General features: G+C 34.5%; 2 protein-coding genes across 11 annotated transcripts in view; one reads left to right on the forward strand and one right to left on the reverse strand.

Moving 5' to 3' along the window:
* The window catches only part of SSR3 (signal sequence receptor subunit 3), a 425,362-nt gene that overhangs the window by 357,640 nt on the left and 40,850 nt on the right, over positions 1–26,872 (reverse strand). The window lies entirely within an intron of this gene.
* LEKR1 (leucine, glutamate and lysine rich 1) overlaps positions 1–26,872 on the forward strand; it is a 226,126-nt gene that overhangs the window by 82,985 nt on the left and 116,269 nt on the right. For 8 of the 10 annotated variants that reach the window (XM_050779849.1, XM_050779854.1, XM_050779855.1 and 5 more), the window contains 2 exons: positions 8,998–9,117; positions 16,438–16,613. In XM_050779849.1, coding sequence (XP_050635806.1) covers positions 8,998–9,117; positions 16,438–16,613 — 296 coding nt within the window. Of the gene's footprint in view, positions 1–8,997; positions 9,118–16,437; positions 16,614–23,188; positions 25,178–26,872 lie in introns of those variants that run through there. The other 2 variants (XM_050779858.1, XM_050779853.1) reach the window with 2 other exon arrangements.

Here is a 26,872-nt window from a genome sequence, read left to right on the forward strand (position 1 = left end):
CTATTTCCTGGTTTTTTTTTTCCTAGAATTTTTATAGCTTGAGGTCTTACATTTAAATCTTTAATCCATCTTGAGTTAATTTTTGTATACGGTGAGAGGTAGGGGTCCAGTTTCTTTCTTCTGCATATGGCTAGCCAGTTATCTCAGCACTATTTATTAGTAGGGAGTTCTTTCCCCATTGCTTGTTTTTGTCGACTTTGTCAAAGATCAGATGATTGTAGGTGTGAGGCTTTATTTCTGGGTTGTCTATTCTGTTCCATTGGTCTATGTGTCTGTTTTCATACTAATACTATGCTGTTTTAGTTACTGTAGCCTTATGGTATAGTTTGAAGTCAGATAATGTGATGCCTTTGGCTTTGTTCTTTTTGCTAGAATTGCTTGTGCTATTGGGGCTCTTTTTTTATTTCATGTGAATTTTAGGATATTTTTTCTTTTTCATTTTTTGATGCATTGATATATTTTGTTAAATTGCTTTCCTGAAATGTACCAATTTATACTGAGTATTTTCTCATGAGCCTAGAGTATAATCATTTTAATTTCTTTCAAAAATTTTTTTATTTCACTACCTTTTGAGATACAAGTGGCTTTGGGCTACATAAATAAATTATATAATAATGAAGTCTGAGATTTTAGTGTACCTATCACCTGAGTAGTGTACATTGTACCCAATATGTAGTGTTTTATCCTGTGCCCCTCTCCCAACCTCCTCCTTCTGAGTCTCCAGTGGTTTTCTGGCCACTGGGGTAATATTCCAGGAAGGAGTGTAACTGCCTCTGCTTAAGGAATGGGGAGTAGCAGGTGACAGTATGTCTCACCCAGCTCCCATGCACCGGGCAAGGCAGGTTTCTCACCTGCAGTGTACACTTACAGTAGCTAGTTAAATTCCAGGCAACCTATGCTGAGAACTCAAAACTGTCCCAGGCCCTCCCTGTCTGCTGTCAAAGTCCAGGCACCCAGCTCCTGTGCCTGTGGCTACTGCACACTTCCCACTCACGCCTGGGTTCTGGCCAAGGGAGTTCATCCCCACTCGAGGATTGTATTGTGAATTTCAGTTGGTAGCTTCCTTCAACCTGCCACCACTGTTTGAGTTAGTTGGCAGACTTTCACAAGGTCCCCTTTAATATAGAATCAGCCATGGCTTCCCTGGGTCCATACTTTAGACTGGGAATGTGCACAAGGCTCTTCATTGTGCTGCTCTTACTTTTATATGTCCCACCATTCACTGTATCAGTTCCAGTGCTGTGTAGGGTTAAGGCTACACAGGTTCCCTGGTATGAGTGGATATCCTGGAGGCAGTCTCCCCTACCTCACACTCTGAGAACTTATAGTTTTTCACCTGGCTCATAGTGTAGGCTGCAGCCTGCTGCCTCTTTCAAAGGGCCTGTGATTTCCTTCCATTTTCCTGTTAAGGTCCTGCATTGCTTCTTGGAAAAATGTTCACAGTGTGAATCTCTACTCACTGTTTTGATTTTGCAAGTGGAGGAGGAATTCTAACACTGCTTCCAGTTTGCCACCTTGAAAAATAAAATAAAATAGTTTTTTTTCTATTTCTGTGAAAAATGACATTGGTAGTTTGATAGGGATAGCACTGAATCTATAAGTTTCTTTTTGCAGTATGACTATTTTAACAATATTGATTTTTTCTGTCCATGAGCATGGAATATTTTTTCATTTGTTTGTGTCTTATCTGATTTCTTTCAGCAGTGTATTGTAGTTCTTCTTGTAGAGGTCTTTCACCTCCTTGATTAGATGTATTCCTAGGTATTTCCTTTTTCTGTGGCTATTGTAAATGGGATTGTGTTCTTAATTTGTCTCTCCACTAGAATATTATTACTGTATAGAAATGCTACTGATTTTTAATTTTTTAAAGGTGCATTTAGGCTTCTAGATCTTCTTTCACACCTGACCTGCTCAAAACATATAATTAACTTTACCTGAAAGAGTTCTGGATGTTGTATCTCTGATCTCAGTGGTACTAGCTATAGCTAGAGAGTGGTAAAAGGGAGGTGGTGAAATGAAAATAAAGAAATTAAGTGAAAGTTGACTTTTGGAATAATGGCATCATATCCCCTGAAATGGCACAAGTGCCTTCCCTTAATTCCCAGAACTTTGTCAGAGATTGGGAGAATGACTGGCAGAGAGGAAATATCCAGAGATTTTATCAAAATAAATATTTGCTCACCTGGTCATTCCAGAATAAATCTTGTCATTTAACAATTTCTGCGCGCACACACAGAAGATTATAGGCAGCATTTCAGTCCTTTGTTTTAAATTTTTTAGGAGAAAATGATAAAATAAATACTCATTTACACAGATTTTAAAATTATCAAGATTTTATTAGGTTTATTTGATCATTTCTTTTCTTTACTGAAGTATTTTAAGGCAAATTCTAGTCTCCTAGTCTATGTGCTGTTTTATCTTTATTTACTTCACTGTGATGTGACTTCTTAAAAACATAATCACAATATTATCATTCCAAAATTAGCAACAGTTCCTTGGTATTCTTTAATTCCCAGTACATAATTAAATTTTCTCAATTCTTTAAAAATTGTTTACTGTCATTTTTTAAAATAGTTTAAGTTCTGGGATACATGTGCAGAATGTGCAGATTTGTTATATAAGTATAACGTGCCATGGTGGTTTGCTGCATCCATCAACCTGTCATCTACATTAGGTATTTCTCCTAATGCCATCCCTCCCCTAGCCCACCCCCCAACCTCCGCAACAGGCCCTGGTGTGTGATGTTCCCCTCCCTGTGTCCATGTATTCTCATTGTTCAACTCCCACTTATGAGTGAGAACATGAGGTGTTTGGTTTTCTGTTCCTGTGTTAGTTTGCTAAGAATGATGGTTTCCAACTTCATCCATGTCCCTGCAAAGGAAATGAACTCATCCTTTTTTATGGCTACATAGTATTCCATGGTGTATATGTGTCATATTTTCTTTATCCAGCCTATCATTGATGGGCATTTTGGTTGGTTCCAAGTCTTTGCTATTGTGAACAGTGCTGCAAAGCCGCTGTCAGTTTGTTTTAATTGAGTTTTATACAAGGTCCATATGTCATATTTAGTTATTAAATTTCTTGCTTCTCTTTTATCTATAAAGGCCTCTCTTCCTTTTTTCCCTTTGTCATAATTAGCTTGTTGTAGAAACCAGTCCAGTTGTGCTGCTAGTACCTCATTTTTTAAATTACACTTTTATTTTAGGTTTGGGATACATGTACAGGTTTGTTATATAGGTAAACTTGTGTCATGGGGGTTTGTTGTACAGATTACTTCCTCACCCAAGTACTAGGCCTAGTATCCAATAGATATTTTTTCTTACCTTCTTCTCCCTCCCACCCTCCACTCTCAAGTAGGTCCCAGTGTCTATTGTTCCTCTCTTTGTGTCCATCCATCCTCATCATTTAGCTCCCACTTACAAGTGAGAACATGTGGTATTTTCTTTTCTATTGCTGTGTTAGCTTACTAAGGATAATGGCTTCCAATGCCATCCATGTTCCTGCAAAGGACGTGATCTCATTCTTTTTTTATGGCTGTATCGAATGTCATTAATGGACATTTAGGTTGATTTTGTGTCTTTGATATTGTGAATAGTGCTGCAATGAACATATGTATGCAAATGTCTTTATGGTAGAATAATTTATATTCCTTTGGGTTTATACCCAGTAATGGGATTGCTGGGTCGAATGGTAGTTCTGTTTTTAGGTCTTTGAGGAATTGCTACACTGCTTTACACAATGGTTGAACTAATTTACACTCCCACTAAGAGTGTATAAGCATTTCCTTCTCTCCATAACCTTACCAGCATCTGTTATTTTTTTGACTTTTTAATTATAGCCATTCTGACTGGTGTGAGATGATATCTCATTGGTTTTTTTATTTGCATTTCTTGTAATGATCAGTGATATTGAGTTTATTTTCATATGCTCGTTGGTCACATGTATGTCTTCCTTTGAGAAGTGTCTGTTCATGTCTTTTGCCCGCTTTTTAACGTTTTTTTATCCTTGTAAATTTAAGTTCCTTATACATGCTGCATATCAGACCTTTGTCAGATGCATAGTTTGTAAATTTTGTCTTCCATTCTGTAGGTTGTCTGTTTACTCTGTCGATAGTTTCTTTTGATGTGTGAAGCTTTTAAGTTTACTTAGATCCAATTTGGCAATTTTTGCTCTTGTTGCGATTGCTTTTGATATCTTTGTCAAGAAATCTTTGCCTGTTCCTATGTCCAGAATGGTATTGCCTAGGTTGTCTTCCAGGGTTTTTATAGTTTTGAGTTTTACATTTAAGTCTTTAATCCATCTTGAGTTAATTTTTGTATATGGTATAAGGAAGGGGTTTAGTTTCAATTTTCTGCATATGGCTAGCCAGTTACCCTAGCACTATTTATTGAATAGGGAGTCTTTTCCCCATTGCTTCTGTCAGCTTTGTCAAAGATCAGATGGTTTAGGTGTTTATTCTTATTTCCAAGCTCTCTCTTCTGTTTCATTGATCTATGTGTCTGTTTTTGTGCCAGTACCATGCTGTTTTGCTTACTGTAGCCCCATAGTATAGTTTGAAGTTGGATAGTGTGATGCCTTTGACTTTGTTCTTTTTGCTTAGAATTGCTTTGTCTATTTGGGCTCTTTTTTGGTTCCATGTGAATTTTAAAATAGTTTTTTCCAGTTCTGTGAAGAATATCATTGTTAATCAGACAGGAATATTATTGAATCTCTAAATTGCTTTGGGCAGTGTGGACATTTTAATGATACTGATTCTTCCTATCCATGAGCATGGGATGTTTTTCCATTTGTTCATGTCAGCTCTGCTTTCTTTGAGCAGTGTTTTATAATTCTCATTGTAGAGATTTTTTACCTCCCTGGTTAACTGTTTTCCGAGATATTCTGTTTGTTTTGTGGTAATTGTGAATGAGATTGCATTCCTGATTTGGCTCTTGCCTTGGCTGTTGTTGGTGTATAGGAATATTAGTGATTTTTGTATGTCGATTTTGTACCCTGAAACTTTGCCGAAGTTGTTTATCAGCTGAAGGAGCTTTTGGGCTAAGACTATGGGGTTTTCCAGATATAGAATCATGTCATCTGCAAACAGGGATAGTTTGACTTCCTCTCTTCCTATTTGGATGTATTTAATTTCTTTCTCTTGCCTGATTACTCTGGTCAGAACTTTCAATAATATGTTGAATAAGAGTAATGAGAGAGGGCATCCTTGTCTTGTTCTTGTTTTCAAGAGGAATGCTTCCAGCCTTTGCCTATTTAGTGTGATGTTGGTTGTGAGAGTACCTCATTCTTGATTATGAACAGACAACAAAGGATCATCAGCCTTCTGAGCAGAGCCTCAAACATGAAAGCCAAAAAGCAAAACAAAGAGTCTCAAAGAGAAACAGAAGCAATGCAGTAAACTGAAGAAATCTTCAAAAACACAATAGAATTGATATCCTCAAAGAAATACAAATTGTATTCATGGGACAAGAAAAGGCGCAATTAAAAAAGACCTTTTGGAGAATAAGAAGAATTTTTGGTAGTTAGAATATGATAGCAGAAGTTAAAACTTTGATAGGATGGAAGATAATGAAAGAATACAAAGTTAAAAGTGGTAAAATGGTAGAGAAAGGATAAGAAAGTTAAGAGATCTGTTCAGGAAATTCCACCTCTGAAATAATAGAAAGATGTTCCAGACAGAAACAGAAATTTGATTGGAAAGCATCATTCTCCCTAGGGTAAATTTCTGAAAACCAAAGAAATCAGTTTCTAAAGGAAGTACTCACCAAGTGCTCAGCACAGAGAATGACAAAAGATTAACGTGATGATACATTGTGATCAAATTGAAGAATCTCAAGTGAAAAGTAAAAAATTTTATTTCAGAAATAGCTTCTGAAGCAGGGGGAAGGTGGGGGGGGCCCACCATACATCACACAAAGAAATAGAATTGAGAATGTCATTGGATTTCTCAGCAGCATCACTGGAAATTAGGAAACAATGGAATGGTATCCTAATTTTCTGGTGAATATTTTTTCAAATATATGATTTTCTATTCAGTCAAACTGTTCTGTGTGAGATAAAATAACGTGTTCAGACATCCAGAGTCGCAAATTTACTTCCAATGCATAGGAAATTTCTGGACGATTTGCTCCAAGGAGTAAACCAAGAGGAAGAAAACTTCAGAACCAGGGTATAGCAGAATTGACATTAAAGAGAGATGAGGACAGTTCCTGAAGTGATGGAGAAGGGAAGTCTTATGATGACAGTTGTGTAGTCAAACCAGAGCATAAACCAGACTACAGCAGGGGAGTGGAAAGCTCTAGGAAGGCTACCTCCTGGAAAAGAAATGATTTGGAAAGATTATCTGTTGTGTCTGAAGGTGTCGGGAGAAGAATTACCTCTCCATCAAAGATGGAAGAAGAATAAAATGATGGTACCCAGAAAACTACGAAAGAAGAAAAGGAGACAATTTTTAATTCCAGAGACAACAGAAAGTTGTACAAGAAAGAAATATAATCATGGCATTATATGTGGCTCACAAGTGAATAACAATATAACTACTAAATATAATTTAATAAAAAGTACTGATTTAACTATATTGGGAGGATTAAGAGAAGAGCATGTAGATATGCATAGGAGGGTCAATTCTTATTAACTACCTACCTCAACATTCATTTTGCCTTGTAAGTAGCAGAATATATCTGGGCGCTAATCTTTAAAGGATGACACCTTCTAGCTGCATGTACAGCTAAGTATGGCCATATATCTAAGTTCAGTAGAAGTATTCAGTGGTACTTTAAGGAGATTGACTTAAAAGGGATGGAGTAGGCCATTATTCTCCTCTACCTAGCCTGGAATGGGAATGTAATGATTGAAGCTTTCACCACCATCATGGACTATGACAATAAAGTAGATACCAAAGATGGTATACCAGAGAGTTGGAAGGATATGAGGCCCTAATAACACTATAAAGCTGTGATATTAGCACTGAACGGATTACCAATGCATTTGCTTTATGTGAGATTATATATATATATTTATGCCATTATATTCAGGTGTCAATTATATGTAGCACAACTAGATCTTAACTGATATGTATCACTAAATACACTAAATAATATATAAAATTAAATATTAGGAAATATCAGTGTAAACGTTAGTAATATGAGTGATACAGTAATATGGAGATCAATGCTAGGAGAAACGGAAAAAAACATTAAACGTGGTTGCCTTTGGCGGTGGGAATTAGAGTAGAGGCACGTGATTACTATTTTTTTTTATAACTCTTTTAGTCATTGTTACAGTTTGGATGTGGTTTGTCTTCGCCAAAACTCATGATGAAATTGGGGACCTCAATACAGCGTCATTGGGTGGTATGGCTTCGTCGGAGGTGTTTGGGTCATAGGGCCAGATTCTTCATGAATAGATTAATCCCCTCCCTTGTGAGTGAATGGAGTTTTTGCTCTGGCAAGAATGGATTAGTTCCCAAGTTAACAGGTTGTTAAAATACAGGGGAAGAGGTGCATGGCCACCAGCTTTCAGCCCATTGTCCTTATTCTTTGGCTTGCAAATTAAGAGTCCCTCCAAATCACTTGACTTTCTTTTTGTCAGAGTTGTAGATGTCCAGAGATGTCCCCAGATGCTCCACATTAAAGATACATCCTTTCATTGCTTTTTCCCCCCAGCAATTATTAAGTGTTTACTAGAGAACTAATTCACATTATCATGGCTGGAAATATTCTCTGATGCTCAGTTCCCCTAATTATAGATTGAGTTGGTTTAAGGTCTCCTTTGTATTACGAGCATTGTTGTTCCTACTGATAGTGACTTCGTTCTTGATTCAGGCAGACAGCTACTATGCTGCCATAAAAACCAATTAGGTGGGAGCTTATTCCTCTGCTGGATTGTGCGGTAACTGGTCTCACCCAAGACTTTCATGTGAGAAGAAGCACCTTCTCTTTATCAGGAAATTTCTAGCATTTCTTGTTATTCACAGCTGAATGTAATGCCTCAGTTCATTTTCAATTGATAATATGTGATAAAAAATGTGTTTTCTTGGCAACCAGTATTTCTGTACATTTATCTTAGAAATAGATTAATAACTGTTTATAGCAACTACATGCTAACACATCTTACTGCCTTTTTAATTAATTAAGCTAAACATCCTATTGCCATGATGTATTAGATCAAGTTTGTAACGTTACCATATTATTCTTTGGACATTGTGAGTTAGTGTTACCATGTGGATAAAATGTCAGGCATCTTTTTCCTCATGTAAATTTTACTTTTCATGCTTATATACTTACAGTTTTAATTTTGAACCTAAGTTTTCATTCATTCATTATACCAAAAGTTAACTCATATTCTTCCGAATGACTTCTTACCAAAAGCCACACACACAAAAAAGAATTTGGCTTCCTTGATTTTTTTTCTCTCTTGCTCCCTTTCTCACCATGTGATCTCTTTGCACATGCCCCCTTCCACTTTCTGCCATAAGTGGAAGAAACATGAGGCCCTCACTGGATGCAGCTATCCAATCTTGAATTTTTCAGTCAACAGAATCATGAGCAAAGTAAACCTTTCTTTCTTTATAAATTACCCAGCCTCAGGTATTCTTTTATAGCAACACAGAATGGACTAAGACAGTAATATTTGACATTTTAAATTTGAACCTGTATTACTTTAAGTGAAAATTAAATTAATATTTTAGTTATGTTGTGATTAATATTTATGTTCATTGTAAACAGTTGAACAATACAAAAGAATATAGAGGAAAAGTTCTGCCTGTCTTCAATATTCTTTACTTTTCCCCCCTGCCCATAAATTCCACTCTCCTCCCCAGGGTTTAGTTCCCAAGATTTGGTCTCTCTATATTTTTTCTGTACATTCATATAGCATATATAAGAGACATAGTTTCTTCTTCTACTCCTTTTTATTAAAAGTAAGTATATTTAAATGGTAACTTAAAAATAGTACATCCATAGGAGAGAATACTTAAGGGATGTTTGTTTATATTTTTAGAATTTACGATGTAGGCATGCAGTTAAAAAATCAACAAAATGAATTTCAGAAAGTAGAGAAACAACTGAGTCATTTGCAAGATGAGTTAAAAATTAAATATAGACAATCATACATCTTCAGGTAAGATTAAAGAACTGAAAATTATAAAGATTGAAAAGATATGTTTAATACTAACTTTGTAAATAGCCAAACATATTTTAGTAATATGGTTTCTTTTCTTTTTTTTTTTTTTGAGATGGAGTCTTGCTCTGTCGCCCAGGCTGGAGTGCAGTGGCTTGACCTCTCACTGCAAGCTCCACCTCCCAGATTCACACCATTCTCCTGCCTCAGCCTCCCAAGTAGCTGGGACTACAGGTGCCTGCCACCACACCCGGCTAATTTTTTGTACTTTTAATAGAGACGAGGTTTCATCATGTTGGCCAGGATGGTCTCAATCTCCTGACCTCGTGATCCACCTGCCTCAGCCTCCCAAAGTGCTGGGATTACAGGTGTGAGCCACCGCGCCCAGCCAGTAATATGGTTTCTATATCTGGTGTGATTGAAAAAAGTGAAACAGCATTACGTTTTCTTTTTTCTTTTTTAAACCATTATCTCAATGAATAGTGTTGCTAATTAAATTTAAATTAGACATATACCTTGTTCTATTAGTGCCTTGTTATTGTTCTTATTTTGTGGGTGTCATTTAGAATGAAAGCACAGTAACTAATTCCCCTCTTCACCAATATTTCTTGGTGTAGTTGATCCTCTGAGTGATAGTCCAGTGACAAGAAAAGTAGTAGAATAGGAAAACTTCCTAAATAATATTAACATAGTCCTTAAATTCAGAAATCTCTAGTGTAAAGCATGTCAATTCTGCTTTTATATAATCTTTGGAGGGTTTATAATACCTAACGATAAAATCCAGCATTGTAAAGAAACTAGGAAGTACATTTTCTTTCCTAAAAATTGAATTGAATATTTTGAGAATGTTTATGAGAAAGAATAATTCCTTTTTGAATTGAATAACTTTTAGCTCTTAGAAAAGGGAAAGCAATGAGTTAATTCAACCCGGCAAATGACACAGGTTCTGGATGACTAAAAAAATATGCTGGGTGAATGTTTTGAATGATAAGTTTTTGCTTTTTATCTAATAATTATTACCAGGAATTTTCTGAAAAAAATTCTGTGGGCCAATAATTTTTAATTCATTATCTGATAATAACCTATTGAACATCTACCTTTTATAAATGCTTTGCACATAACTGATGCTCAATACATAATTTTTGAATGAATCCATGAATGAAATCCACTCACAAAACAAGTGACCATTTTTATCATCAGAAATCCCCTTGATCCTTTCCTAGAAATCTGGTGTTGAACCAACAGGAAAATGCCATTCAGGTGACCTCAACTTTTGTATTTTAATCAGGACTCTCAGTATTCACTTTTGGCTTCTGTAATAGCTTTGACCCACATCTGCTGTAAAAGGCTCATCTGATTTATCCACTAGAGCCTTCATGGATGGTAAGATTGACCTTTAAAGGCTGGATTGGGACTAGATCAAATAATTATTGCTGCTTCAGGATATTATGGGACGGATACACTTGATCTTAATTGTTTTCATTTTTGCATGTTATCTTCAGTATTTTAAATTTTTGAAGAAACGTAGACATATAAATAGAGTGTTATTTTTATTCTGTATTCTAATTTTGTCATCATTTTGAGTTATACTTTTAACAGCTTATTTTGTTCACATGTTTTCATAGATCTGTGATTTTTGCTCATTTTTAGCTAAAAGATCACAAATTAGGAGTCTGGGATCTGACTTATATAAAAATAGTATATACTAAAAACAATTTTGGAAGTAACTAGTCAACTAGACAGTACAAATTACAGTTTGTAATAGATGAATAGAAATAATTATTGTTTTTATATTCTCACTGGTAGACATAATGCATTCCATAGAAAAAGGCATACTGTTAAAAATAAAATCAAACCAAATTTCTAGAGTTCATTGACTTTTGTTGCATTAGTGAAAGCTGATTTTAAGCTAGATTATTGATTATTTTAAAAATATTAGGCCATAAAACTTAGTGATTGCTCTGGATAAAGAAAAGGAGCTTATAATCTTCTCTCTTGAAGAGGTAAAGGATTCATGGGCCAAAACATGGGATGAAAAAAAAAGAGGTAAGGGAAAGAAACATGAGCTTTCTACTCAGATATAATCATCTTTATTTATGGAGCCTAAAAGGAACTTTCAGTAGATCAGTGAACTATGTTTCGGGGTCCATTGCTGTTTTTAAATTCTTCTCTCATTTGTTTAATTACAATTGGGCTTAATCACTAGCCTTCAGCAAAGTATTCTTTCATGTTCTGTGTTTTCCGTGACATCACTTCCAGCCTGTGTCTTGCAAGGGCTCAGCATATTAGTTGGCACATTGGTTGGCTCAGCACATCTGTTACTCAGAATAAAGTGTTTTTTGAAAATGCAAATTAATTGTAGAAGGCCTATAAAGTAGCTATTAAAAACCTGAATGAAATATAGATATACTTCACCTCACAAAGTTGTGTTTAAGTTCAATATTCCAAATCAGACCATATTTGAAATATTCTATCAGTATTTACTTTTAGAGGATTATTTTGAATCTTTTTAAAATTATTTGAAATAAAGAGTATTTATCCTTTAATTTTTCTTATTTGTAAAGCTAGACCTTGTCATCTCTAGAATTTTCAATGTCAACTCCAAAAATTTCTCTTGCAGCTCTTCCACTTTCACTTCACTTCTTCAGTCTAATTAAGGATGCTAGTATTTTTTCTTATTTTCCCAACCATATTTTGGCTTTACTTTGTTTTCTATCCTTGATCCCAAGTTTATTACCCCATACGTTTTTAAAAACATACTCATTGAGATATAATTGGCACACCACAAAATTCACCTATCATAAGGAGGCAATTTAATTATTTTTAATAAACCTATAGAGTGGTGCCACCAAATATTAGCTATTAGATTGGCAACCACATCCAATATTAGAACACTTGACTCATTCCAAAAAAGACCCTCCAGACCCTCATGCCATCTTCAATCAATCTCTGTGCTCACCTCCAGCTCACCAAGCAACTAACCTTTCTCTTTCTATAGATTTATACTTTTCTGGACATTTCAGATATATAGAATCATACAATATGTGGTCTTTACATCTGGCTTTTACTAATTATGTTTTTGAGGTTCATTCATGTTGTGACACTTATCCATACTTTTGTTCCTTTTTATTGCTGAATAGTATTCCACTGTATGGATATACCACATTTTATTTATCCATTTACCAGTTGATGGATATTTGGATTGTTTCCACTTGTTGGTGCTTATGAATAATGCTGCTGTAAACATTCATATACAAGTCTTTGTGTGGATATGTTTTCAGTTCTTTGGAGTAGATACCTAAGTGTGGAATCACTAGGTCATATGATTAATCTATATTTAATTTTTTCTTTTTTTTGAGTTGGAGTCTCGCTTTGTCACCCAGGCTGGAGTGCAGTGGCACAATCTTGGCTCGCTGCAACCTCCGCCTCCCTGGTTCATGCCATTCTCCTGCTTCAGCCTCCTGAGTAGCTGGGACTATAGGTGCCTGCCACCAAGCCCAGCTAATTTTTTGTATTTTTAGTAGAGATGGGGTTTCACTGTGTTAGCCAGGATGGTCTCAATCTCCTGACCTTGTGATCTGCCTACCTCGGCCTCCCAAAAGTGCTGGGATTACAGGCATGAGCCACCGTGCCCAGTCAATTGATATTTAATTTTTTTAACTGCCAACCTGTTTTCCAAAGAGGCTGCACATTTTACATTCCCACACCATGAATGAGGATTCCGGTTTCTCCATGTTTTTGTCAACACTTACTATTGTCTGTCTGTTTTGTTGTAGTCATTCTAGTGGGTGTAAAATAGTATCTCATTGTGGCTTTGATTTGTGTTTCCCAAATTACTAATGATATTGAGTATCTTTTCATTTGCTTGTTAATCATTTGTATATCTTATTAGTGAAACATCTACTCAAATATTTTGCCAATTTTTAATGGGTTTATTTTCTTATGTGATTGTAAGAGTTCTTTCTGTATTCTGGATATAAGTCCTTTATATGAAATATGATTTGCAAATATTTTCTCCCAGTGGCTTATCTGTTTATTAATAATGTTTTTTGAAAAGCAAAAGTTATTTTTGATGAAATATAATTTATCTGTTTTATAGATTGTGCTTTTGCTGATGTATGTAAGAACTCTGTCTAAGCCTGTCACAAGGATTTTCTCCTGTATTTTCTTCTAAGAGTTTTATAGTTTTAGCTCTTCTTTAGATCTATGATCTATTTCAGCTAACTTTTGTGTATGATATGGGGTAAGGATCTAAATTCATCCTATTTCATATGGATATTCAATTGTTCCAGCACTGTTTGTTAGAGGCCATTTTTTTTTCCTTATTGAATTGCCTTGGCATCTTTGCCTAAAATAAATTCACCATAAATGTAAGGGATTATTTTTGGATTTTCTATTCTATTCCATTAATCTATGTCTTATGTCAGTGCCACACTCTCTTAAATACTAGGTTTTTAATAAATTTTAAAATCAAGAAATATAATTCCTCTAACTTCCTTTTTGTTTTCAAAATTGTTTTTGCTATTCTGGGCCCTCCATAATGAATTTTAGGATCAGCTGGTAAATTTCTGTGAAGTAGCCTGCTGGGACTTTGATAGGTATAGTATGGAATCTATAGATCAATTTGGGGAGAATTTCTACCTTAAAATTTTTGTATCTTTCTTTTTTTTTTTTTTTTGAGATGGAGTCTCGCTCTGTCGCCCAGGCTGGAGTGCAGTGACCGGATCTCAGCTCACTGCAAGCTCCGCCTCCTGGGTTTACGCCATTCTCCTGCCTCAGCCTCCCGAGTAGCTGGGACTACAGGCGCCTGCCACCTCGCCCGGCTAGTTTTTTTTTTTTTTGTATTTTTTAGTAGAGACGGGGGTTTCACCGTGTAGGCCGGGATGGTCTCGATCTCCTGACCTCGTGATCCGCCCGTCTCGGCCTCCCAAAGTGCTGGGATTACAGGCTTGAGCCACCGCGCCCGGCCAAATTTTTGTATCTTTCGATTCATGAATGTGGTATGTTTTTCCATGGAGATCTTTAGCCCTCTCAAAAATATTTTGTTTTCTTTAACTTGTTTTATTACAATTTATTTCTAAGTGTTTTATTCTTTTTATGTTATTATGAATGGGACTGTTAATTTTATCTTGGGGATTGGTCATTGTTAATATACAGAAATAAAATTAATTTTTGCATATGTATTGTGTATCCAGTGACCTTGATGAATTTGTTTATTAATTCTAGTATTTGTGTGTGTGTGTGTGTGTGTGTGTGTGTGTGTGTCTTTAGGATTTTCTACATAGAGGAGTTTACCAACACTCCAAGTCCTTTTACCTCTATTCATTTAGTTGTATTTACCCTTAAATCCTTTGGCCTTCATGCCTACTTCCAGGTTGTTAAACACTAAATCCTTAGTGAGGAATCCTCAATATTCTGCTTAGGCTCCTTGGTGCTATTCATCTCTTAGCAGCCATTTTTCTTGCCTCTTATTTCACAGAGAAGGTTAAGGTTACCAATAGAGGCAAATTTATTGTGAACCAGATGATGCTTAAGTTTCAGAGTCTCTCACTTAGGACTTCCTTCCAAGGTTCTGAGAAGGCTTCTGGTGAAAGCAAGATGATTGAGTTGTAATTTGGTTAAAAATTCTCTTTCTACTCAGGTTTTTCCTCTTGCTCACTTTTTAAAAAATTAATTATTTTTTGTGATTCTTCTGTTGTAAGTATACCATTGGAGTAGTCACAGGCATTTGGAGGATCTGAGTAAGGGAAAGTTGACGTAGGAGTACACCATTATAATTGCCATTTGGAAAGATACTTTAGAATGCTTTAATGAAACAAGCAAGAAATTACATTAATTTGGATATATATAGATTTTTAAAATTAAGTAAAAGCATTTATAAGCAAATTAAGCAATAGAAATTATTGTGGCCTAAAGAAGCAAGCTGTAACAACTTCTTTGATTACATCAAAGCAAATTTATTAATAGAAAGAGATAATTTTTTAAAGTTCTTGGGTTATTTGATAATCTAATGTAAGGGAGTTAATTATTCAGATACATTGGAGAAAGATTTAAGTTTACACTGATTTTACAGATATGACTAACATCATTGAATGTAACATACAAATCATAATACACTACTTCAGGCAGACCATCTAAGATAAATTGACCCATGAGTTTCATTATTTCAAAGACAATTTAATCGCTTTCCAAGAAAACTTGAAATGACAAAATCTTATGTATGAGAAAAGTTTAATAAGAATTTCCCCAAATTTGACAATGCTAAGAATTTGTGTGGCATTACTGATCATCAAATTACTAATTACTAATTACCAAAGGCCTCCCAGATACAGTGGACTCTATTCAGCCCTTTTCTGCAGACTTAAACACTGATCACTACATTTTTCTTAAAATATTCATATCCCCTGGCTTTTCTGACATTAATCTTTTGGCTTATCTTCTGACTCACTGATGAGTTCCCCCTAGTCTCCTCTGAGGGATTCTTTTTAGTTTCAGTCGCTTAAATGTTTGTGTTGTCCAATGTGTTATCCCTAGCACTTCTCATTTTTCCATTTCTCCAACTGAGGAGGAATTTATTTTATTTACTCTTTCATTCAATATTTGTTGAAAACATATTATGCAGTAGGCACTGTGCTAGATGCTAGAGAGACTGTGATGAGCAAGATAGATATAACCTCTGCCTTATACTCAGGGATACAAATATTGACATGCTCTCATGGCTTCAGTCATCACCTTTTTGCTGCTCTCAAATCTGTGTCTGTATTTTATTTGATTATTAAGATAATTAAAACCAGAATAAAATCATTGAGATGACAAAAATGTGATTACTTTGAGCTGTCAGATTTTATGAAGCAAATGCACTGGATCAGTCACTTTGAATTGTTTTACTTATTATTACTCCAGATTTTTCACTGCCTATATAACCATGGTATGCGGGACAAATGCTGTATAAGACTTTAAGATTCTCATTTAGGATCTAAGACTAAATTGCTCTGACCTGATTTTCTCCACTAAATGCTTACTGTTGAATATAAAAGGATTAATAGAATAAATGTGTATGAAGGTAGTTAGCTGTCTTTCTTTGTAGTTAAAATAATGGCAAAATGGAAGTGAGTTAGAGTGACCATACACTTCAGTTTACCTGAGATATTCCTAGTTTATTTGTTGTTTCAGCATAATATGAATACCACCTTCTGCTTTCAAAATTGTCTCCAATTAGACAGTAGATTATATGGTCACTCTAAAACTATTTTTGGATAAGTTTATTATGCTTACTATTTTTTAAAATCCTATTTTTCTTTTTTTTTTTTTAATTTGCAGTCAAAGATTGTCAGAGTACAAATATTTCTGGAATAAGACTCTTTCATTACTTACTTTTACTAAAAGGGAGCTCACCAGTATTAAAAATGAAGTGTATGATAATTACCAAAACTGGACTTCATTGAAAGGAGAAATTTTTCTACAAATTAAATCTATAAGTGAAACAGCCTTGACAGGTTTGTTACATATATTTAGAATATAATTGTCCCTTTTTGGTAAATGGTACATCATAAGTAATAAAATAATGGTATTTCATTTTATTTGATGGGAATTAGGATTAACTTTGTTATCACTTGGTAGAGTAGATGACCATTAAGATCTATTTCAACTCTGAAATTTAATTATTATAGGTTTATCTAAGATAAGCTGTGATACATCTATCTTGAACTGTGGCCAGAAGTCTGTTCATTACTGTTAAAACTACTAATTTATGTTTTTAAAACTCCTCTTCTCTTAATGAGTGAGTAGCTCATACTAGGTCAGCCTTCTTATAGATAGCAACTATAAATTCTAGAAAAATAGCTACCTAAAGACAGTAAAGAGTGACCCAAACCAAACACATAATGGAGGGAGTATCAAAAATTAAAAGAAGGCATACTAAGTGAAAGATGCCCATTTGAAAAGGCTACATACTATATTATTCCAACTATGAAGTTCTGGAAAAGATAAAACTATGGAATAGTTAAACAATCAGTGGTTGCCATGAGTTCCAGGCAGAGGATAAATGAGAAGAGAAAAGAAGATTTTTAGGGCAGTGAAACTAATCTGTATAATACTACAGTAGTGGAGACATGTCATTATACATTTGTCAAAGTTCATAGAATGTACAACACAAAGAATGAACCCTAATGTAAACTATAAATTTTGGGTAGTAATAATAATGTTGATTCATCAATTGTAACAAGTACCACTCTCCTGAAGGGTGTCCATTGTTGGGGAGGATTTGTGTGTGTGGAGAGAGGGGGATATGGGAATTCTCCATACTTTCTGCTCAAATTTCCTGTGAACCTAAAACTGTTCTAAAAAATAGTCCATTAAAGGTTTTGTTTTTTGTTTTTTGGTTTTTGTTTTTTAATGTTGAAAGAAATGCATGGCAGTGAGTGAATTTTTTCTTTTTAAGGATATTGGACTGAGAGCAGGATACAGTTTGCTCCATGCAAAGAAGCTAAAAATCTGATAGAAAACTGTAGACTAGAGGATAGAGATCAAGGCAACCTCACTCTCTGAGAAGTAAAGGGATATCCCAGAGAAGTGAAAGCCAGAGAAACAGAGCTCAAATTTTGCATATAAACTCTTTCTAAATCTCAGGCTTATCCCTGAAATAATGTGCTCAAGGAAGATGCTAAATAGTCCATCTGAAACTAAAGTAATTGATATTTTAGCTGTCACCTACCCTACGGGAAACAGATTTAACACTTGAAGTTTAGCTAGATTAACTCCTTGTTAAAACAATACAAGAAAAAATAAATACTCTTTGCAAGAACATAAGAATCCAGAGTCTCTGTAACATAACACCCACAATGTTTAGTATAAAATCCAAAATTACTCATAACCAAAAGAATAGAGACTGGTTGACTCAGATGGATATAATTAGCTGGCCAGGATTTCAAATTAGCTATCATAACAGTGCTCAAGGATATAAAGGAAAATATGCTAGTAAGGAATAAAAAGAAAATCTGAGTAAGCAACTATTAAAAAGTGAGAAATTCAAGAATTGAAAAATATGGTGTCTGAAATAAAATTTCACTGGATGGACTTTTATAGCATATTGCATTTACAGAAAAAAGAATCAGTGAATTTTAAAATAAATCAATAGAAATTATTCAATTTAAAGAGAGAGATAAACATTGAAAAAAACTGAATGGAGCCCCAGCATCCTCGGGAAAGAATAAAATGCACCATAAGTGACAAATATGAGTAAATATAAAAGACTCCTTTTCTTTTAAATTTTTTAAAACTCACATGCTTATTTAAAGCAAGCATTATTATTTTGTAGGGCTTATAAAGTGTGTCAATGTAACATGACAACTAGAGTGTAAAGGTTGGAGAGGTGGATAAATGGATTCATTTGGTTGCACTATATTTGTATTTTATGTGACATGGTAGAATATTTAAACCAATAAATTAAGTAGTATAGTATAATTTCTAGAGAAACTACTAAAAAATTAAATACAGAAACATGTAGCTAAAAAGCTAATACATAATTTAAAAGATAACTCTTTAAAAAGTATTCAAACAATCCAAAAGATGGCATTTTAAACATCATCTAAGATTTATGCAGTAATCAAATCAGTATAGTGCTGGCATATGGATCAACGAAGATGAATGGAACAAGATAGCCTGATAAATGACCCTACTTATATAATCAATTGACTTTTGACAAAGACACCAAAACAATCCAATGAGAAAAAGAAAGTCTTTCAACAAATTGTGCTAGAACAACTGAATACCCATGTAGAAAAATATACCTCAACTTCTGCCTCACACCATACATGAGAATTAATTTAGGATAAATCATAACCTAAATGCAAAGGATAAAATTATAAAACTACTAGAAGAAACATAACAAAATATCTTCATGACTTGATGGTAAATGAAGATTTCATGGATAGGACATAGAAGTAAGAACTATAAAAAAATGAAAATTGGTGAATTAGATTTTATCATCATTAAAACATCTGTTCATCAGAAGCTATCAGTACGAAAATGAATAGTTAAATCACAGAGAAAATATTTACAAAATGTGTGACAAAGAACTGTTGTCCAAGTTACATAAAGAATGCCTACAAGTCAATAATAAAAGTATTCAATCAAAAATGACCAAAATATCTGAACAGACACTTTACACAGGAAGATATATAAATGGCTAATAAAGACACAAAAATGTTCTCAACATTATTAGCTCGTCTGATTGGCTAAAATGAAACGGTCTGATGGCAGCAGATGTTACTAAGTAGAGTACTGGAATCCTTGTACAAATTTGTGAGAATGTAAAATGCTACAGCCACTTAGAGAAAAGATCTGACAGTTTCCCATTAAGCTAAATATACATTTATCCAAAGACCCTGAAATTCCACCCTTTGGTATTTACCCAAGAAACGTGAAAACGTATGTCCACAAGATACTTATATGAGAATATTCAGCAACTTTATTCAAGCTTAATTCAAAATATCCTAAAACTGCAAAAAGCTCAGGAGTACATCAGTAGTAGAATGGGTTGTCTAAAAGAAAACAGTTGGATATATTCAGTGGAATATGTAATGAACTGCAGATAATGTAGCAGCATGGATTATCCTCAAAAATATTATGCTACTTGAAAGTAGCCTTACACAAATAATACATATTGTATTATTTCATTTATACAATGTTCTAGAAACAGGCAAAACTAATCTACAGAGGGGAAGAAACAGAACAACAGAACAGTGGTTGCCATAGAGGATAGGATTGACTGGAAAAGCACAAAGGCACTTTCTTTGATGATAGTAATTCTTTATGTTTTGATAGGGGTTTGCATTACACAGGTCGATGCATTTCCCAAAACTCATCTATTGGTGCATTTGAGATTTGTACATTTCTGTAGGTAAATTTACTCGAAAAGAAATATATCCAAATGTTGAACTCTATCTCTATGATGAAATGTTTAGGAGAGAAGTATATTTATGTCTGCAACTTACCTTGATATTCATAGGATGGATTGATGGATGTATAAAGTGTTTGATAGATATATAATTACATGATAAAGCAAATATAGTAAAATATTAATTGTAGAATCTAAGTAGTATGTATATTTGTGTCCAGTATACAATTATTTTAACTTCTCTATATGTTTTAAAACTTTCATAGTTAAATGTTGGGAAAAAATCATGTTAAACCGTGAAACTTTAATTTCACTTACCAACAATTTTGTTATATAATATGTGCCTTCAGAAATACATTTTATATGACAATATGCTTTTAAATTTGAAATTTAACTTTAATAATTAAATGTAGGCAAATAGAGGAATATTGTAACAAACATGTAAAAAGTATGTCTATATTAGGCCGAGTGTGGTGGCTCATGCCTAGCACTATGGGAAACTGAGGTAAGTCAATAGCTTGAGCTCAAGAGTTTGAGACCAGCCTGGGCAACATGGCAAAGCCCTGTCTCTACTAAAAATACAAAAATTAGCTGGGTGTCGTGGTGCACACCTGTGACCCCAGCTACTTGTGAGGCTGAGGCATGAGAATTGCTTGAACCTGGGAAGTGGAGGTTGCAGTGAACATGTCACTGCACTCCAGCCTGGGTGACAGAGTGAGACTATCTCAAAAAAAAAAACCCAAAAAACAAAGGGGATATCTACATTATTAAATGGAGCAGGCCAGGCGTGGCTCACGCCTGTAATCCCAGCACTTTGGGAGGCTGAGACGGGCGGATCACGAAGTCAGGAGATCGAGACCATCCTGGCTAACACGATGAAACCCTGTCTCTACTAAAAATACAAAAAATTAGCTGGGCGTGGTGGTGGGTGCCTGTAGTCCCAGCTACTTGGGAGGCTGAGGCAGGAGAATGGCATGAACCTGGGAGGCAGAACTTATGGTGAGCAGAGATTGCACCACTGTACTCCAGCCTGGGTGACAGCGCAAGACTCTGTCTCAAAAAAAAAAAAAAAAAAGGAACAGACACTGAGAGTGTTCTAGTCATATTCTTTGGACCTTTAGTGTTCTTCTGCTGACTTTTAACTTCCAGTATCTGCATATCTGTGCCAGAGGAATCTTGCTTCTGCCACAGTTAATAATATAGATATACTTTACATAATTGTATTTCATTTTGTAAATATACTATATATTATGCATCATTTCCATTATTTGAACATTCGTATGTGTCTTTTTTTGGATATATGTTTTTGTTCATTTTTGGGTAAATACCTAGGAGTGGAATGGCTGAATTGTATAGTAGGGTATATGCAACATTTTAAGAAACTACCCACGGCTTTTCCAAAGTGGTTATTCCTTTCACATTTTTACCAGCAGTGTATGAGAGCTCTAGTTGTTGCATATCTTTGCCAACACTTAGTATTGTCAGTCTCTTTCATTTTATTCTTTGTAATGAGGTATTCATATAAAAGATATGAATGTACGTGTAAAATAGTCGTCTTGGTAATTTTCTCATTTTTGAGTGTCTTGTCACATCTTATAGAATACTTACCTCATAATATCAATAGTTGTGAATTCAATCATGCTAGACTTGCAGAGACATCAACTCTAATGTTTTTGTTTTCATTTGTGTTGCATTATTAATATTTTCTGTAATCCATATTTTCTTTTTCAGGAAACTTTTAAGGCAACTATCCATTTTAGGACTGTTAATTAAACCACATAGCTGGGAACAGTTATATCAGTTATATAGTGCAGTGTATCACAATCTTAGAAAAATAACAAAAAAGGAGACACTGACGCCCCCTCTGTGTAGAGGAACAACCCTCCTCTCTCAGAAAGCTTCACTCACTTTATTCTCCCTGCATATGACCTGTGGCCATGACTGTGCAATATGTGAAAAGAGGGAGGCCCTTCAGATTCATGCAGGGGAAATTGACTAAGGGTCTCCCAAACAAGTAGCTGTCCCTTCTTGTAATTGAAAGTCTCAGTTCATATGCCACCTCCTCAAAAACATCTTTGCCGACTGCCCTAGTTAAAGTTGTCTTCCTTTATAGTCCTTCTCTATCCTGATTTTCTCTTTCATTTTTAATAATATTTACTACTACCAGAAATATTCATTTATTGATTTATGTGTTTACTGCCAGTCTCCTCCTACTGGTTGTAATCTCAGTGAAAACAGGAATTTTGATTGTTTTGCTGAATGCTATATTACTAGTGTTTTAAGAGAATTGAACCTGTCACATAGTAGGTGCTCAGTGAACTTTGTGGAATTGAAGTGGAAGTTAAAGTACACCCACATTTTCATAGTCAGATTCCTGATAATATTTATATTAGGTTTTGGAACCTCTGAGTATCCTCTAAGATTTCTTAGTAATGCTTACATATTCTATAATCTGGAAAGGGAGGAGAGGCTTCATTCATTAGCTACACTTGCCTGAAAACCAAGAGCAAATTTAATGTAGGCTATTATCAGTAGTACAATTTCAAATTGGATTTTAAAAATCAGTTTGAAAGTTTTTTATTGAATTTACAAGAGGAAAATATAAACACTTAATAATTAGTTTTTCCCAAATTCAAAAGGATATAAGGGTTGTTGCAATCATAAACATAAAACAACCTCAATATAAAAACATAGAAAATACAGAAAAGGGGCAAAAAAGAAGAAAAATTTACATAAATCATCTATAATATCATGACACAGAGATAACTGCTGTTAACATTTTGATATAGAGTTTTCTAAACTCTTTTCTGTACATATATATACATATATACACTTAAAATATATCATGAAAATATAGTCATGCCAATTAACTACGTTGACAGTATTTTATTATAGGCATGTATTTTATTTAACTAATTTTCTATTCCTGGACATTTAGGTTGATCACAGTTTTGCTATTGTAAATAAGGCTTCACTGAACATCTTTATACATGCATATTTATTATTTTATCCTGTTTTTTTCTTTAACATAGTGAATTCCTAGAAGTGGAATTGCAGAATCAAAGTATATGCCCATTTTGCTTTTCATTTGCGAGTGTTACATTTTATATTTTATTGAACATGAAGAAATACGAGTTAGTTTTCAACCCTTGACTTTTATATTTACCATTATAGTATACCACTTTGCCTCAGAAGCTGAAGGACCTTGTTTAGAAGTTACACAATGGTGATGACATAAGCTCTAAGGTGGAAATGCACACACGAGGAAAGTATATTCAATTCCCAAGCAAGAGCTTGGTGAACACAACAGATGGGGTGTGTCAAACTGAAGCTATATTATTATAAGAGCTTTTTTCACCTTTAAAAAAACTTTCTTCTTAGTGCTATCAGAACAGTCAAATTTCCAGGGCATGGATGTACAAATATGTGCAAATACATGTAAAACTTGAAAGGTGCTGATGCTTGCCTTTTTACAGTTTCTTTGATCAATTTGAACACATTTTAAATTTAACAGCAATCCTAGTAACTACATAAACATGCCAATTTTGTAGCATAAAATTTTAAGCAAATAATCTATATCTTAAGTATAGAAAAAATAAATTGAATGTAATGTTTTTAAAGGATAATTCTAGTAAAACTTGAGGAACTATATCCCACTTACATGAAAAGATGACCAGGAGCCTAAGAAGCAGGCAGACCTTTGCTTTCCCATAGGTTAGCCACCAACCACATGGGGCTATTGAGCACTTGAAATGTGGATATAGCCTTTTGTTGAAATAACATTTTGGATATGTGGAATGAAATAAAATACACTATTAAAATTAATTTTTGTGTTTCTTCTTATATTTTTAATATGGCTACTGGAAATTTAAAATTATATGTGTGGTTTGCATTATATATATTTCTATTGGAGATGACTAGTGTGGATAAACAGTGAAATGAACATTTTAACATACAAAAATTTGTAAATGTTATAATTTATTTGATATTCACAAAAATGATTAGGACGATGTGAATTATAGCTGAAGAACACTTTAACAGTCACTCTTAATCCTAACCTGTTAATGTTTTTTTTCTAGTTGTCTTTATTATTTAATTCGTCTTTTACTTAAATTTGTTAAACAAACACTATTCAGAGTCAGGAATGTTAGAACTCTTGGCAGAAATCAGGAAAAATTTGGAGGGGAACGTAGGATCCTTGATGGCGTTGCCCTTGTACAGACTTACCACCATGCCTGGAGAAGGGCACACAAGCCAATATATCTGCGCTCAACCATGCTGGCCTCTGTGCTGCAGCTTGAATTCTTAATACATAAAGATATATAGGCATCCTAAGAGCAGGTCTCTAAGAGTCAGCCAAAGTTTATATCCTGACTCTGCCACTTAAAAAAAAAAACTGAGACTTCAGTGTCCTCATTTATACAATGAGAACTCACATACACACACACACACCCCATATGCCTAGCAGAATAAGGAAGCAAGATATGTTAGCTATAACTATTCTTTTTTATTCTAAAGTCTGTGTTTTTCCTATCATATTCGTTTCTCATTTCTATTGCCGAATGTTTCATTGTAATGGGTTTATAGCTTTTCTCCTAAATAAAGTAACAAAAAGGGTTTTCACATGTAGTTTTTTAAAAATCTACATAATTAGACCAGAAAAATATACTCAACTGATTTTTGATAAGGACACACAGGCAATTCAGTGGAGGAAGAATAGCCTCTTCAACAAATGATGCTGGAACAATTGAATATCCTTAGGTAAAAAAAAAGAGAGCCTTGTCCTAAAGTGCGTACTTTTTACAAAAACTAACTCAGTGGATTAACCACAGACTTAAATAGAAAATATGAAACTTTTAGGGAAAAAAAAAATCTTTGGGGCCTAGGATTAGGCAAAGAGTTCTTAAACTTGAACTAAAATCATGATACCTAAAAGGGAAAATTGATAATTTGGATCTCAGTAAAATTTAAGAACTTTTACAGAGTGTAGTAGCACGTGCCTATAGTCCCAGCTACTCAGGAAGCTGAGGTGGGAGGATTGCTTAATCCCAGGAGTTTGAGGCTGCCATGCTCTATGATCATACCTGTGAGCAGCCACTGCACTCCAGTGTGGACAACATCGCAAGACCCTGTCCTAAAAAAAAAAAAAAAAAAAAAAAAAAAAAATTTGCTCTGTGAAAGACCTGTTAAAAAGGATAAAAAGCTACAGTACAGACTGGGAGAAAATACTTGCAAAACACATATCCAACAAAGGATTTATATGTAGAATAAATAACTCCCAAAATTCTATATTAAAAAAAATCAATTAAAAAAATGGGCAAAAGATATTGGTAGAAATTTAACCAAAGATGAAATATAGATGGCAAATAAGTACATGAAAAAAATGTTCAACATCATTAGCCATCAGGAAAATGCAAAACTACAATTAAATACAACTACACATTTATTAGAATGTCTAAAATTGAAAAGACTGACCATACTAAGTGTTGACATGGATCAAAGAAACCAGTTTTCTCAGCACTGCTGGTAGGAATATAAAATGGTTCAGCCATTCTAGAAAATAATTTTGCAATTACCTCTGAAATTGAAGATGCACTTACCACATGACCCAACATTTGCACTCTTGAGCATTTATCCCAGATAAATGATAACCTATGTTCTCAAAAATACTTGTATGTAAATGTTCATAGCAGCTATAGTCATAATAGCCCAAAATTGGAAACAACCCAAATGTCCTTCAATGGATGAAAGAAAAACATCCTATGTCCATACCATGTAATACTACTCAGCAACAGAAGGAAGCAAATTATTAATATGTGTAACAACTTGAATGAACCTCAGCTAAATTATGCTTAGTGAAAATAGTCTCAAAAGTTTATATAAGATATAATTTTGTTTATATAGCATTCTTGAAATAACAAAATTGTAAGAACAAAATTGTAAGTGTTGAGAACAGATTAGTGGTGGCCAGGGATTAGGGATGGTGGGGATAGTGGTAGGTTTGGCTATAAAGGAATTGCAGGGATCAACTTTGTGGTAATAGAGCAATTCTGTATTTTGATTGTGTTGATACGTAATGAAGCTACATTTATGATAAAATTGCATGGAACTATACATACACACACACACACACACATATGAGTGTGTATACAATTGGTAAAATCGGAGTGAGTTCTGTGGATTTTACCAATGCAATTTTCTAGTTTTGACAGCGTGCTACAGTTATACAAAATGTCAACAAGGGAAGAAGTGAGGTGGCGTTAAGGTTGAATAGGAACTCCCTACACATTTCTTCGCAACTTTCTGTAAATTTATATGTATTTCAAAATAAAAAGTTTTTTAGGTTGTTTTTTGTTTGTTTGTTTGTTTGTTTTTTGTTTTTTGAGATGGAGTCTTGCTCTGTTGTCCAGGCTGGAGTGCAGTGGCATGATTACTCACTGCAACCTCTGCCTCCCAGGTTCAAGCTATTCTCCTGCCTCAGCCTCCAGAGTAGCTGGGACTACAGGTACATGCCACCACCCTCGGCTAATTTTTGTATTTTTAGTAGAGACAGGGTTTTGCCATGTTGGCCAGGCTGATTTCGAACTCCTGACCTCAGGTGATGATCCACCTGCCTCGGCCTCCCAAAGTGCTGGGATTACAGGCGTGAGCCACCAGCTATTGATTTTTTGATTTCTTTATTTAGTAAATCTGGTCACTGAGTCTTTTTCCCTATTATTGTAATCAAACTGTGAAGTTTTGTGAATTAAGAATCACACTGTGTTTGTAACATCAGAATGCCTTGATAATAAAGTTATAGAGGTTTCCTAATAATATAATGACCTAGCATAATTTTGAGTTCCTTTGCCTAAGCTCACA

This window comes from Macaca thibetana, chromosome 2 (assembly GCF_024542745.1).
Source record: "Macaca thibetana thibetana isolate TM-01 chromosome 2, ASM2454274v1, whole genome shotgun sequence".
Taxonomy (NCBI): Eukaryota; Metazoa; Chordata; class Mammalia; order Primates; family Cercopithecidae; genus Macaca; species Macaca thibetana.